We start from the raw sequence: 14,790 nt of genomic DNA, 5'->3' as shown, positions 1-14,790 counted from the left end.
CTAGAATTCTGTGTGTGTGTGCGCATGTGTGTATAGAGTGAATACAAGTCATTGACTTTTTCTCATGCCCTAGATGTTTTAAAGTCATATACTGAAAAGCAGAAGGCAATTAGAACAAAGTTTTTACTGCTACGGAAAAAAAAACTCCAAAAGGTCAGTCCTTGAGAGTGACATTAGGTGAGTTTTGTGAAATGAAAAAGTGCAGTCTGCCATTACTCTTTCTTTGCCACCAGCCCGGTGTGATAGTAGCTTGACCTCCGCACCATCCAATATGTATGGAGAGCGTTGTTGCACTTGCTTTATCTTTCCACGACTGCACCTTTCCCGTAATCGTTAGGCCTTGAGTTACCTGCAAGAGAAAATTCTGTTGAGATGTTTACTTATTACAAGACTTATTTGGATGAATCAAGCAAACTCGAGGTTATGCTGTTCGAACTCACCATGTAGCGCTTTACGTGACAATCTATCGTGATTAAAAGGTCACTCTTTTTGGAAACAATTTCAGCTCCACCCCATATCATAGAGAAGCCTCAAGATGTCCAGAAGCTCATTGACGACTCCTTGGCATGGGAGTGTAAAGCCACAGGGAAGCCGAAACCCTCCTACAGGTGGATGAAAAATGGCGAGAACCTGGAGCCTGCAGAGGTGAGCCTTTCCGAGATTTGCCTCGTGGTAGAATTGTGCATGCTGTTTTGGTTGGATTTAAAACCAGAGCTTTGACGCTGAGCACGATTGTTGGGTAAAGACCTTCTCACACAGTATGCCCATATTTAGAAGAGCTGATGTAGCAGTAAACAAAAAGTTCTGCTGTTGGTTTAGACAAGAAGTAAACAAGATCTTCTTTCAGTATTTGCAAAGAACACCTGACTTGACTAATTTTAGGAAGGAAGTGCAGCAGAAAAAAAGGGCATGAGCGCTCAGTTTTACTTGCTAATTTCCAGGAAATATGTATTGCATATATTTTTATTCATCACTACACTGCCTTTGCAAAAGCATTGCGTTATCCACTTATCTAAAATAGCATTGCACTCAAGTGAATTGCTGCATTTTCTCTTGCTCAACCGGAAAGAAACAACAATTAGCATTTCATTTTAAGATACTCTTGAAAATAAAGTGACATAAGAGAAACATTGACACAATCATTTTACACTCAATCATGCTTGCCTTTGCACAAATCCATTTTTATTATTAAGATCTATCAGGAATGCCAATTCCTGTAATATGCACCTACATTTTTTTACATTAATAAATGAAGAGATAACATTTTGTAGTGCAGCAAAGACCTGATGAATAAACAGCTGCTTCATTATGCAAAGCTAGCGACACAAACACACCAGAGGATATTGATCAGTGCTACATGTTGTTGGAATGAACCCAGCGAGGCAACACATGCACAGCCAAGCCTGTCTAACAAAACGGCTAGCAATCATGCTGAATCATCAACAGCATCTGTAAACAATGTCTGACATTTTTATTAAATTTTGGAGCAAAGTGAAAATATTATAATTGTCATAATAGTCCTATCCATTCATTGGCCAGATTTTGCTAGTCGAATCCCAATCCAAACAAGTTGTATACATTTAGCCTCAAGACTGTTCTCTGGGGCGTCCTGCCTTGTGGAACAACTCACCAATGAGGCGTCGTGGAGATAGACTAGCCTTACGCCTCATCTAGCCCCTCTCCATGCCGACCAACAGCGGCTCTAATTTGAGTCCATCTCGGATGACTGAGCTTCTTGCTGCATCTCTAAGGGAAAGCTCAGACAATCAGCGGCGGAAACTCATTCTATCCACTTGTATCTGCAAGCTTGTTCTTATCACCCGCCTCACCATAAGTGAGGCTGGGAACGTAGCCCAGCCGTTAAATCGAAACCGTTTCCTTTTGGCTCAGCAATGTATATATGCAGATCCAGCCCTTAATTTGTGATAACATTATAATTCCCCAATTTTATGTTTCGACTGCAAAGAGATTTAAAAAGTATAATCCATAAGCACACTATAAAAGCATTTCATGCACTTACAAACATCTTTAAACATTGCTGTGCTCTTCAAAATGCAGTAATGTTCAATTTGACAGCGCCCAGTACATTTTAAAGGTAGTTCTTAGAGTTACGAAATGTAGTCCACTGTATTTTCAAATGTACTACGACAAAGGAATTTTTCAGTGCCCCAGAGAAAAAATATCAACATAAAAAAAAAGTACAGTACTCCTTTGAGTACCCGCTCAAAATAGCCAATAAATGAGGGTATTCAGACTGCATGGCTGAATGGATTTACCTTATTTGAAATGCCACCGTTAACCGCCGCCGTGCAATGAATGGAACGGCGAAAGGTCAACCACATATAATAGGGAAGCTCTGTTTGCTGTTTAGGACACATTTTGCTGTCTGTCTGAATGTAAATGCGTTGCTAAAATGTTCGGATGGACAGAAATGTTGTATATCACTTATATCAATGTCAATCACATCCTGTTTTAGTCATTTGTTTTTATCTCTACAATATGTACGTGAATAATATTCCTAAAGCGTCCTCCGCCTTGCCTCAGTATTTCAGAGTTGGGTTTTTCAAGAACAAAAAAATAGATGCTGGCACATTCCGGCATGCACCAACAACCTTCACGCTGTGATTTGTGTGCACTGTTATCTACTTTGCACAGGCACAGTGAGAGGAAGGGTCAGAGTTTGTGCAAGATCACTCACAGTCAAACCAAGCTTGCTACTCCCCTGCAAACTGCACCGTATAGTCAAACTGAAATAAAACGAATAAAAGAATTGACACGACTGTTAAAATAATTTGACAGGGTATTATAAATTAAATATAAGTTAAAAATAAATTCACTGTTTGCTGTTTGTAAATAACCTTCCCATTTATTTTCTTTCACTGTCCCCGGAATACTAATTTGACTTTGTGTCATGTTTAATGAATAGCAACCAATTTAACATGCCTCCACACAGCTTCTTTGAGAATGAAAAAATGCAACTTTTTTCAATACTTTATTAGTCTTTGGACCTTCAGTGAGTCAGTCAACCTTGTTTTGTATTCTGACTGTATCTTGTTTTCTATGAGTGGAGTTAAAACTATTCAGACACCCCTCCAATAGAGAGCTTACGTTCTGTGTGAGCCCTAATTGAATATCAAAACCGAAGGGCAGCTGTAGGCAGTCTTGAAAATGAGCTTGGAAATGTATTAAATGAATGAATAAATCAAAACCTTTGTACCGCTTACCGTCAGCATTGAAAGGTGACGATAAAGAAGTTGAGGGATTCATATATTGCTACTACAAAGGTTTTATTTCATTCTGCCTAGTCATACACACACACATACATATTCTATATATCCATCCACCCATTTTCTGTACCGCTTGTCCCCACGGGGGTCGCGGGCGTGCTCCCAGCAGTCATCGGGCAGTAGGCGGGGTACACCCTGAACCGGTTGCCAGCCAATCGCAGGGCACCCAGAGACAAACAACCACTCGTAAAATTTCCCAATGCAGTACACCCTAAAATATTCCGCTATCCTTATGCCCCTCCTGCTGAAGGGGAAACGGACCCTGCGGTGCACTCACCGATATAAATAGGCCATGGCTTTATTTCACTCTCATAAACATGCAGATTGATTAGGGTCATTTTCTGCTAGCCTGCCTCCATCCACCCAAGCCTTCCCCTCCATTAGTGATGAAATCTGAGATTTATAGCCACGTCTGTTATTTTCAGAGCATAATTCACCGGCCCCGCGGCTGTTTTTATGTAGATGAGCTGTGGGAACTTGGCCTATTAATGGCATGTGTCTATGTCCATAGGAACGCATACAGGTGAGCAACGGAGCATTGTTAATCAGTCGCTTGACCCTGTCGGACACAGGAATGTACCAGTGTGTCGCCGGGAATAAGTACGGCGACGTCTACTCCAATGCCGAACTGCGAATAATAGGTAAGATCACGTCATTGTGAGCATGTGTGACGGGTGTGCCTGCATTCATTGCGGTTTGCACCAAGCTCTTTATTGGGTCAATTTTACCAGATGACCTTTGCCCTCTCAGTTATTGGCCACCAAAAGGGATACGGCATCTTTCTGACAGTGATTTACAGTGCATGCTTTAGTGTCTCTGTTTACAAGCGCAGCTCATCTGACCTGCGAGGCTTGTGACTCGATCCTTTGGCCTTGCACTTGCTTTTATTTGTTGACAATCTCGCAACGGGTTGGTTCAGATTGAGGGAAAATCAGCTTTTTTTGCGTGTCAGATGTTGAAGCCCTACTTTCCACACATCATTTGCAAGTGATCAGAAATAATTCGATGCTTCCCCACATTAGTGGGCTGTGCTGACTTGTCTGAATGGGTTGCTATGGTAATGAATTGTACATATGGGGGCGAAACCAAGTAGTGATACTCCAGAATGAGCCATAAAAAATGTGCAAAAACATGAACATATAAAAAGAGAATAATATAGCCTCAAGGTTTTTTTATCGTCTATTTATTGAGACTTTTGCTGTGGAGTACGCCGTGCGCAGGCTTGTGCAGACTCTGTTTATTGCTTCTCGCTCACTCAAAAGTTGGAACATTTGCACCTCCTTTGTTTTGCACCAAAATATTTTACAGTTTTTTTCCTCTCCTCACTGTGTACTTTTAGCTTTAAGAAAGAAGTGAACCTTGGCAGGAATAATTTATATCTGTTATTTCACTGCAGTCTGGTGGCCAAGTCCTTGTAACATGCTTTATCTAGCCTGAAAATAGATTTGGAAAAAAAACAGAACATCTGTCATGTGTCACAGATAGAAATAAAAGACAAATCTAGACCACAGTCAAGCTCAGTGACCACAAAAAAAGAAAGACAGATGCCATCAAACCAAAGTGCAATCTGTCTAATTGAAATTGAGCTAAAAAAAAATGTGCTTATGTGATGAATTGTCGAGAAGCCAGACATTTAATTTTGTGTATTTGATACAAAATCTGTCCATCCTGTTGCAGCTGTTGCTCCAGATTTCTCTCATAACCAAGTGAGGAGCCAGACGTTTGTCAAGGTTGGAGGAGACGTGCTCATTGAGTGCAAACCCAAGATGTCTCCGTGGGGTGTGATCTCTTGGAGGAAGGCCAGTCAACCGCTGGAAGAAAGTCAAAGGTAACCGCATTACTTTTTACCCACAAAACAATACCAGCCTACTTTTTGTATAGAGCAGAACGTTGACTACGGCAATGAAAATTGGTGCCATGAAACAGTGATGTGCCTTTTTTTTTTTTTTTTTAATTATAATGGGTCCACAACAAAGACATAAAGTGTATTTGCAATAATGGCTGTCTAAGCCAAGCAATTGTTTGTACTCCAGTCCAAGGACAAGCTTCCCTAAAGCTTCAAAATGTGCCTCGAAGCATTACATTTGCATATTTGCTTTAAAATCAAAACAATTGTAATTTAACAGCCAATTTAGCCACAAGATTTTGACCCGCTCACATCAATTATACTCGGTTCCATGAAAGTATACCTTTTATTATCAACCATCTGCCCAAAATATTACATTCATTATCCAAGAGTGCCGGCACGTGATTCATTAAAGCGAAAGGACAGAGAACGCCTTTCTTCTTCGCCACAGGTCATCTCATCTCTTGTCTTCAAGTGGAAATGTGCATTTTTTATCAGACAGCAACACGACGCTACCCAAGCAGCGCACGTCAACAACATATTAACGTGACTATGTGCATTTGTTTGCTTTTATACAATTACGTGACTCGATGACAGATGGATTGTGGCTAAAATGCTGTCAGTTGTAATTGGTGGCAGTCATAGACTGAAAAGTGGCTAAAAAAGAAAAACCGTAACAGCATCATACCAGTTGTTTGTGTTTGGCATCGCTTCTGTTACAAAAATGCAGCCTGAAATTACACTCCAGGGTGCCGTCAGTCTTTTTGGTTTTTAGTGCTGAAAAGCAAGGTGGTAAATGGGGCGGATTTATGTGGCACATTTCCACCTTCAAGGCTTTCACACAATGATGATGATGGTGAAGAAAAGTCAACAACTCATTGGCACACAGATCACGCAGACTCACAAGTAGCTATTACCCAAATAGCGAGACAATCGCTCCACCACCTCAACCACGAGTCCCCCAATGGAATCATTTGGAAAGTGTCTGTACACTTGGATCCATCAATTTTCTATACTACTTATTCTTATGATGTGCTGGAGCCTATCCCGGCTCAGCGTGGGGCAAAGTGAACCCTCGCTATCCAATAGCACAAGACAAAAACATCATTTGCATAACATTCCAAATATAATTTAGACAAATAGGCATTTAACCTATTTTTCACTTTATCCATGCTTCATCTGGATTTACACGGGCATTTCCACTCAGAGGGTGAAATTGTATGGGAATTTAGGAATTAAGATGACTAAGGCTTATACGTGACTAAAATTTCCCTAAGGATAATGATAAGAAGATGTCATTAGTTCTATTGGAGGAAATTCTTTTTTTTTTTTTTACACCGTCGTATAGCATATGTGCAAAACACTGAAAACACGCATCAGCTTGCGTGATCCTCGTGGACCTGCAGAAAGGGAGAGCAGACGCAGTAAATGGTCTGAAGCTTCTCCAGCAGCCACTCCCAATATTCGTAGCGAATTTCAATCAGCCGCCATCTGGGCTTCACAGGTCGTCTGTGTGGCTCTGTTACACATCAACAAGATATCAATTTGACAGAAATAATACCTGATGAAAGTGTTTGTCACGTTAAATTATTAGCATAAAAGTCAATGTTGTGGATAAAATATCTTTTCACGAAACGCTTTCTGTTTTTTGGGGGCCAAAAATTGGTTATTTGAGTGATACCAATCCACGTTCGACTGCTGATTACTAAATTACTAAAAAAAATAAAAAATAATGAGACTAAAGTAAAAACAAATTTTTGTTAGTGTGATGAAAGAGCGTGTTTATGTAGTCATAAAACCTTGAAAAATCACTCAGAATGCTCAAATAAGCTTTTTGTAATGGCTGATATTGAAAGGGTTGTTGTAGGTTAGGCATAATGTGGCCATTTATCTGGAATGCATTTAAAGCTATTTATAACTACATCTCTACATTTCTTAACAGAATGATAATACTTAACGATAATAATACCTATGATGATTGTAATGCAGTCCTTGGATGTGAGAGATCATTTGCAAAGCTGCTAAGTGAAAAACCAGCGTGAGACCAAATTGGTGGTTCATGGGCTCATGCCATCTGCTAACCCCCTTCGAAGTGCTAATCAAGTTCCTTTCACCTTCACGGGGATGGTCAGCCTGTGAGATCAAATTTCTCAAGATCCTCATACCAATCCAAGATTTGCAAATTACGTAGGGCAATCATATGGTTTTCTAATGTTCATTAAAGAAGGTGTGACATGTTTTGTGCTCCGTGGCCTGGTTGCACACGGGGGGTCACCCAATTGCTGTCAGCGCCCAGTTGTGGGTCATGCCAGCTTTTGCATACATACAAAGCAGTGTTGTTACTTGTCAAACAAAGGGTTGGGGTATTTGCACAGTGGTTTCACTTCTGATGCCCTTCACTCACCTGTGACAGCTCGATTGCACGTTTCAACGCCGCTGCATCGTGACTATTTTAATTCAGGTATTAACATAGATACCAAGCTGCGGGATTCTTTGAACACAGTGGTTTGGTTTCTCTCCTCTGAAGCAGTGGTTTCCAATTTGTGTTTGGGCAAAACAGGAAAAGAAATGTCACAAATAGTGGATGCTCATTTCAATGATGTACCTTCTGCTATCTAATAGAAAAGCATTGACATTTTTCTGCCTGTCACGACACGTCTCTGGCATAGATCCATTAAATAAAAAGCAATATTTGTTATCAATATATAGTCATTTTCGGAGCAATGAAATAAAATCATTTCCGCACCATCATTTCTAAAATCACACAGCATGCTGGTTGTGAATCACTGCCAAAAAAAAAAAAAAAAAAGACGTTCTGTTTTACTGCAAGCCATTCAATTCTGATGTTTAGCACCTCTTATGGAAATGGCTACCCATAATAATCAAGTTAAATCAGAAATGACTTCAAATGATATCCATTTATTACGAGTGCTCGTTCTTATTGGATTTGCACACGCAGAGATTTTGTCTGTGCGCAAGTATGGGAGCAGATATTTTGGGTTTGCACCTGCGTAGAAAGAGGCTAACCATACGAGGTGGCAGTGAACCCCTATTGCCGAAGATTAATTGCCTTAATTGCGTTAACGCTCCATAGTGGCTCTGGCAGAGAGGGAACCGGTGTCACCGGTTGGGTAATCAATCTTCGCAGCAGCAACCTCCCCTTTATTGCTGCAGTGGAGCAAGGGGGACGTCTTATCTACCCCAGACAAACCTACAGGGACACAGTTTAGATGACATCAGCTGGAATAAAGCAGCTGAGAGTGCAAAGTGGGGTGTGGTTAGTAATTGGGCCATGTCAGCCAAAAAAAGAGCAGCAAAAAAAAAAAAAAAATACCAAAAGTAACACGCCATTTCAGTATGTCACATGTGTTGGTTCTAGTGCCTCACACCAAAAGCACTCCATCAGCTTCCTTTCATGAGGTGTGACAGGCTGTGCTGCAGTCACACCTTCCCTGATTAGCGCTGTCAGCATCAGCAGTCATGCAAATATTTGCACGGGCCAGTCAAAGTAGAAGATGTTTGCGTCTGGAGGAAGGTATGAAATGCTTGGGTGTGATGCGGGTCGACTTTTTAAATGTTGGATTTTTGCCTTGTCACTTTCACAGTTATGTCAAGATCACAGTTTGCTTTTTTAGTTTTTCGTCTTTGAGAGCTCTGGGGTCAGAGATGACGCAATCACTGTGCGTGATGTAACCAAGCAACATCTTGTGTTATGTATAATTTATATAAATTAATGTCTTCAAATGCATGGCCAATTTGAAGTGGTGAGGTGAGAGGATACAAGAGCAGACCTACCTGTGTGGCCTGAATTTTGATGGCTTGGATGAGTCTTTGGAGAGAGAAACCTTTTCTATTGCCGGATTGGGTAGATTTTATCCGTAGCCATGACCTAAAGGTTCTCCATCCCTCTCGTACGTTATCCACCACCCTTCCCCGGCAGCGTAAATAGTCATGATGGTCACGTAAAAGAGGAAATGTCTTGTAGAGTGATCAGCATTTATGAGCCCACCTGTTCTGCTCGGGGCACTCCAGAAAAAAAAAAAAAATCAGCGCCGGGAGAGCAGCAAACTTTGCATTCATTTACTCACGGCAGATTGGAAACTCTTTCCTTGTTAGTTTGGTCTGATTTGAAGAAGATTTAAAGGAGATAATGTCCATTTTTTTACACAATTTAGACATTTCCCAAGTGTCGTCGTTAAAAGTCTTTGGAAGAAGTCTGATTTGAAGAAGATTTAAAGGCGATAACGTGCATTCTTTTACACTATTTAAACATTTCCCAAGTGGTGTTGTTAAAGGTCTTTGCAATTATTTGCTCAAAATACAGCATACCTAACATCCACTGAAATCGTTCTTTATGGGGGGGGGGGGAGTTCTGTTCCATGCAAATAAGACACTGCTCGCTCCAAACCAAATTTTCGATACTTTGATTAGAAATGTGACGAGAGCATGACATGCAAATTTTAGATGTATTCATACCCGATGAATAAAATGCGAGTTGAATGGACAGCCCCTTGCTCCTTCTCAACTCCGAGGCAGTCCAAATTGTCCCCCCACTTTACAGCCGCATGCTATTAACATTTTTTATTATGCTTAAAGTCTTGCTAACCACTTTTTTGTTCTCATCAAACCTCTAATTGCATCATCTGGAGTCTAATAGAACATCTGGTCGTGAAGTGGAGTCCTGCCTCTTTCTCAGTGGAGCTTTGCAATGTTCAGCCCAAACACTGAAAGCAGATGTGTCCAGAAGGACTTATTCATTACTTTGCTTGGAGAAAAGCTTTACAACCGCCGACGGCTGTTGTGGACCGCTGACTCTTGCTTTTTTATTTTACCTTTGCCAACAATTCTCCACCTTGGCTGTGGCCATATGGCTCAGAAGGTCCCCCGAGTCAGAACGGGAGCAAACCGAGGATTAGAGAAGCTGGCAGGTGCAGACGCTGCTGTTCATTTGTGCCCGCAAGCACACACGTCTATGTAGCAGATGAAATGATTTATTTCATAAATTGCGTATGAGAGTTGCTCAATAGTCCCAGAAAACACAAGAGCCATTGCTCCCATTGTGTAAACCCACTGTTGCATTTTTTTTGCAATTGTCTGTATTCTCGTGTTTTCATTACTATTTTATTCAACATCGTGTTGCAGTGTGAGCCGAAGTATTTCTATCGTTATATCTTTTGAGGTTGTGCCAGTGCACCAACATTAAATGTTTACATTGAGACTTTCCAGTAGTGCTGAGAAAATGAAGCTTCGAATTTGCTTCGTGAATCAGTTGTATTATCAACTCCTCTAGATGGCTTTAAATAAAGCGGTTTACGATAGTGTTAACAAACTAAAGAACCAATTTTATAACAGAACCGGGTAAATATGCAAATCCAGAAATGTATTCACAAGTGTGGCAGTAATCCACAAAACTATCAAGGCAAGAATTTGTGACAGTTGGCAGCCACTTAGAGAATAATGTCTAATTAAATCTGGCGATGGAGTAGAACCCTTTTAATTATTCATCTGCCAAGAAATTTTGTACAATCTGTTGCTTCCAACTCTGTGGGCGAACTCTTCCAGCAATCTCTTTCAAAGTTTCATGAATCGTTTTCAGCACATTGTTAATGGGGAGCGTGATGAAGCATGTGGTGAGCGCATCTGCCTCAAAAGGACCCGCTTTTTATTGATCAATGTGAATTCTGTCTGTTTTCCTTGTGCTTACATTGTGTTAGCGTTAGAGCTAGGTTGAAGAATATGAGCTGATATGAGTCGGGGTTAGGGTACCCTCCCTCTTGCTAAATGGATGCTGGGATAAAGTAGGGGATTAGATGTAAAATGCCAAAAATAGAAAAAAATATAAATCGAATCAGTTGTGGCTTTAAGTCATTTAAATTAGCTCAATTTGGAGTTAATTTTAGTTTGAGCTTTTCATTTTTTTAATGTCTTACCAGATGTAAACGTTCGCCATAGTTCAGTGCATAATAAATTCCCATCACGTTTTTAATGTAATCCTGCCTCGTAAAATGGGTGTACATTACTCCGTGTAATCATTTTTTTTTGCATTTTGTGGAGTTCTAAAAACATATTTTTGGAGTCTTATGCTGACTGACTAAACTCTAATCTCACAGAGAAGATCAAATGAGTTGTGAGATGTTTGCCAAGATAAGGTCAGTGTGCGTCCCTCGTGCCGCTCACTAGGATTGTTTTTATCGGAGAGACTTAGGCCGATATCATTTTTCAAAGCGAGAATCCACCAGCGCAGCAAGAGTAATCCATCTTGGTACCGCTGACAATTTCCTGTGGAACACGTGCATGCTCTTTATTCCTCAAGGAATACCTCCGCACATAAGAGATAAATATCTGTGAAGCAGGAGAGCAATTTGTGATTAAAAGAATCCTTCGGAATAACATTCACAAACCCTTTGTGGCCCGGGGCCGATAAACTCTCCGTCCTCTCCGAGGCAATTACCGGCCAGCGCGATCTCATAAGGTTCCATTGAATTCAGGCTTTCTCGATGAGCCCGCGTCATTAAGATAACTTGCAATAAAATTAAAAATAAACATTTTGTCCTTGATAGCTTGTTTACACTCAGATTCCAAGCTAAAGATTAACATGATGAATATTGAGGCTTAAAATCTTTTGAGGCACACTAAACCACTTCCCGGAATGAAGCCATTAGTTAAGGTCTAATGAATTGTTTTTGGGATGTTGTGAAATGCTAAAACATCAGCATTTCATGACGTGAGGGATTATTGCTTTGAGTCCGACATTACTCTCCCCGGGGATTGTTCTGATAAAGCATTAGCATGGACTCAAATACTGCCATGCTGTCCCAACTTGGAAAAGAAAGAAGCTGTCACACCAAACCATGAACTGCATAAAGTAATTTAAAACTATTTTTTCATAATTAAATCAAGTAAGAAATGTAGAAGCAAGATGGCGGCGCGCACAGACGCAGCGGTGTACGGCTCTCCACGCCAGTGCTCTGTTTTTCTTTACCAGCTCAGTGGCCTAAGAGGAGAGTGTCCGCCCTGAGATTGGGAGGTTGTGGGTTCAAACCCACAGCCGGGTCATACCAGTGACCATTATAACAATGGTACCCATTTCTTCCCTGCTTGGCACTCAGTGTAAGGGGTTGAAATGGGGCCCCCCCCCCTGCTGCTCACGATCATTAGGACTTTAAATCTAGACGCTACAGGCAAATGAAGACCAGGACAAACAGACTCAAAAACAGTTTCTTTCCCAAAGCCATAGCCGCCCTCAACTCCAGCCGACACTGATGACACTTTCCTCCTGCACTACTACCGCACTTTGTCCGCACTACTGTTTCCGATTATTCATCTACTTTTCTATTATTCGTTTACTTGACTATGTTACTTGTATCTACCTCTCATGCACTGGATGGAGGTCTCCAATTTCATTGTACTATGTAGAATGACAATAAAGGTTTTCTGATTCTGATGATTCTGATAGAAATGATGAAATGATGATATGAGAAAAAAACGGTACAGTTTGATTTGATTTTTCCTCTGTAAACTGAAAACATTTTGAATTCGTCAAGTGGTTACACACATTTATAAATTATCTGAATTTAGATATATTTTAAGTAAATGTATTATTTACTCTAAAAATTCATCAGGATCCAAACAATTTTATTTTGTCTATTCAGCAACTGCTCGAATTCTGTACCCTCCTACAAAAGAATTGGAACATTGACGTGAATTTTCCTATATGCTGAATGAATGAGTCGCACTGATTCTACACCTAATGGCAGTTTCTTTTTTATCTTACCAAGATTTTAAATTGGTCTAACTTGACATGTCACTGATGACCTCATGCCCATCAGAGTGCCTGTGATCATTCATTGCAACTAATGACCCATGTGACAGCCTAAGAATCATCAGTATAGTTCTGTGTATAGTAAAAATCAATATCAATTACACCTGTATTGAAGAGCTGTCTCAAGTAGAGGTCCATATGTCTTTTCATTTATTTTTTTCAACCACCATCAGACAATCTCTTTGTTCACTAAAAGTGCAATATCAGGAATATACTTCTAATTGACCTTTAACCTTGATGTTGACAATTTCACAATGCGGCAGACTGGCCATGTGTTGGCCGTGCTCCTGACTTTGGCTTAGTATAGCGTCGAGCTGAGCGGGCATCAGCATCTTAGGGCCGTGCCGCACAGCTGGACCTGATTTATGGCTCGAGTGGGGTCATTTCTCATCGGCAGCACACACAATGGAACCCATAGGAGTGGACAGCCTTTCAATTTGTCTAAAACGAACCCACCCCAAACACAAGGCAGGGATTTGGAAACATTCAAGAGCATCGAAAAGCTGATGGCGACTTTCAGGGTCACTCACCTCCATAAAAGCTTTTGAATCAATCACGTAAAATGCAATATTTACGTCTAGTCAACTGATCAATTTGAAAGAATGTCTGATTTTGTTGTGAGCTGAGCATGCTGTGTCTGTGCATCCAAGCAAGGAGGCTCTGTCCAAGGTTTCTGCTGAGACTAATTACTTGGCGAATCAGCCTATAAGCTTGTGACCATCTTGCTTCCTCCGCTGTCATGGCTGAGTTATTCCACTGATAGAATCTTAACCTCAGCTTTCACAAGCTGGGGTTATTTACCCTGTTAATTAAGTAGGCACACACGCGGGCCCGCGCCTGGCGGCCACACCGCCACTCAGCCGTGGCATATCAAAGTCAATAAGTATTCATGAAGGGTCCCGCTCAGAACTCTCAAAAGTGTGATTATGCATATTGTTTGCATGTTGAATCCTTCGGCGTCTCTTCTTTAGCAATGTGAGCAAACATTATCCTAGAAAGCCCCGACCTGCTGTCACCGCCCAATATTCGTGCCTTTTGGGGACTCGTTATTGGCACTCTCGCAATCTCCTCTTGCAGCATCGAATTGTTTCCAAAATGTCCAGTGACAGGTTTCAAGTGTCTTTTTGATGAGAGGAAAAACGCTGTTAACATCTGTTAACGACATTTCAAAGAGAATTTAAGCAAATAACGAAACACGGCTTTTTATTTTTAAATTTGGAGTCGGCCCTTTCCTGTGATTTCCACTTCACAGTGAGCGTGACGGCGGCTCCGACTGATGTTGTGTGTGTCTTTCATCTCGTCACATCCCGAGGAGGACAGCCACTGTCCTCCGAGGCTTGATCTACCCCAAAATACACACCTGTGTTTTCACTCGACCTCTTCAAAATAATCAATCTGATAGGACCAATATTCCTGTGTCCATTAAAACGCAGAGACAGGGATGAAAGGACCATGTTAGTGTTCATCTCACCTGCATGTGAATTATTGATACCTGCCCCTTTGCTGACATCCGCTCGGACGGAAATGGGAAACGTGTCCTTGTATAATGGGCACACTGACCAGACATTTTGTCTGGGCTGTGAGAATGAAATGCAGGCAATCTTTTATTCACAATTGGCATGTTCTAACTGAACCAGGCAAGGATTTGGAGGGAACTCTCATGCAGTCAGACCTCACTTTTTCCAGTTACCAGAAGTCAGCAGTGCTGTTTTGTGGACACACGTCATCATAATCACATCAAATTTACGTTTTTTTTTTAGATGGTCCCCCTCTGAGTTGCCATAGTATCTGGTTTTCAAAGGCGCAGATTTCATTTTTTTTCCTCTTATTAAGAA

General features: G+C 41.0%; 1 protein-coding gene across 3 annotated transcripts in view; it reads left to right on the top strand.

Moving 5' to 3' along the window:
• LOC125977064 (contactin-4) overlaps window positions 1-14,790 on the top strand; it is a 48,805-nt gene that overhangs the window by 22,492 nt on the left and 11,523 nt on the right. For all 3 annotated transcript variants that reach the window (XM_049733231.2, XM_049733229.2, XM_049733230.2), the window contains exons 9-11: window positions 506-645; window positions 3,799-3,928; window positions 4,965-5,115. In XM_049733231.2, the coding sequence (XP_049589188.1) occupies window positions 506-645; window positions 3,799-3,928; window positions 4,965-5,115 (421 nt within the window). The remainder of the gene's footprint in view (window positions 1-505; window positions 646-3,798; window positions 3,929-4,964; window positions 5,116-14,790) is intronic.

This window comes from Syngnathus scovelli, chromosome 11 (assembly GCF_024217435.2).
Source record: "Syngnathus scovelli strain Florida chromosome 11, RoL_Ssco_1.2, whole genome shotgun sequence".
NCBI classification, from domain to species: Eukaryota; Metazoa; Chordata; class Actinopteri; order Syngnathiformes; family Syngnathidae; genus Syngnathus; species Syngnathus scovelli.
Note: the sequence above shows the minus strand (reverse complement) of the source record. Positions and strands in the feature narration are given on the sequence as shown.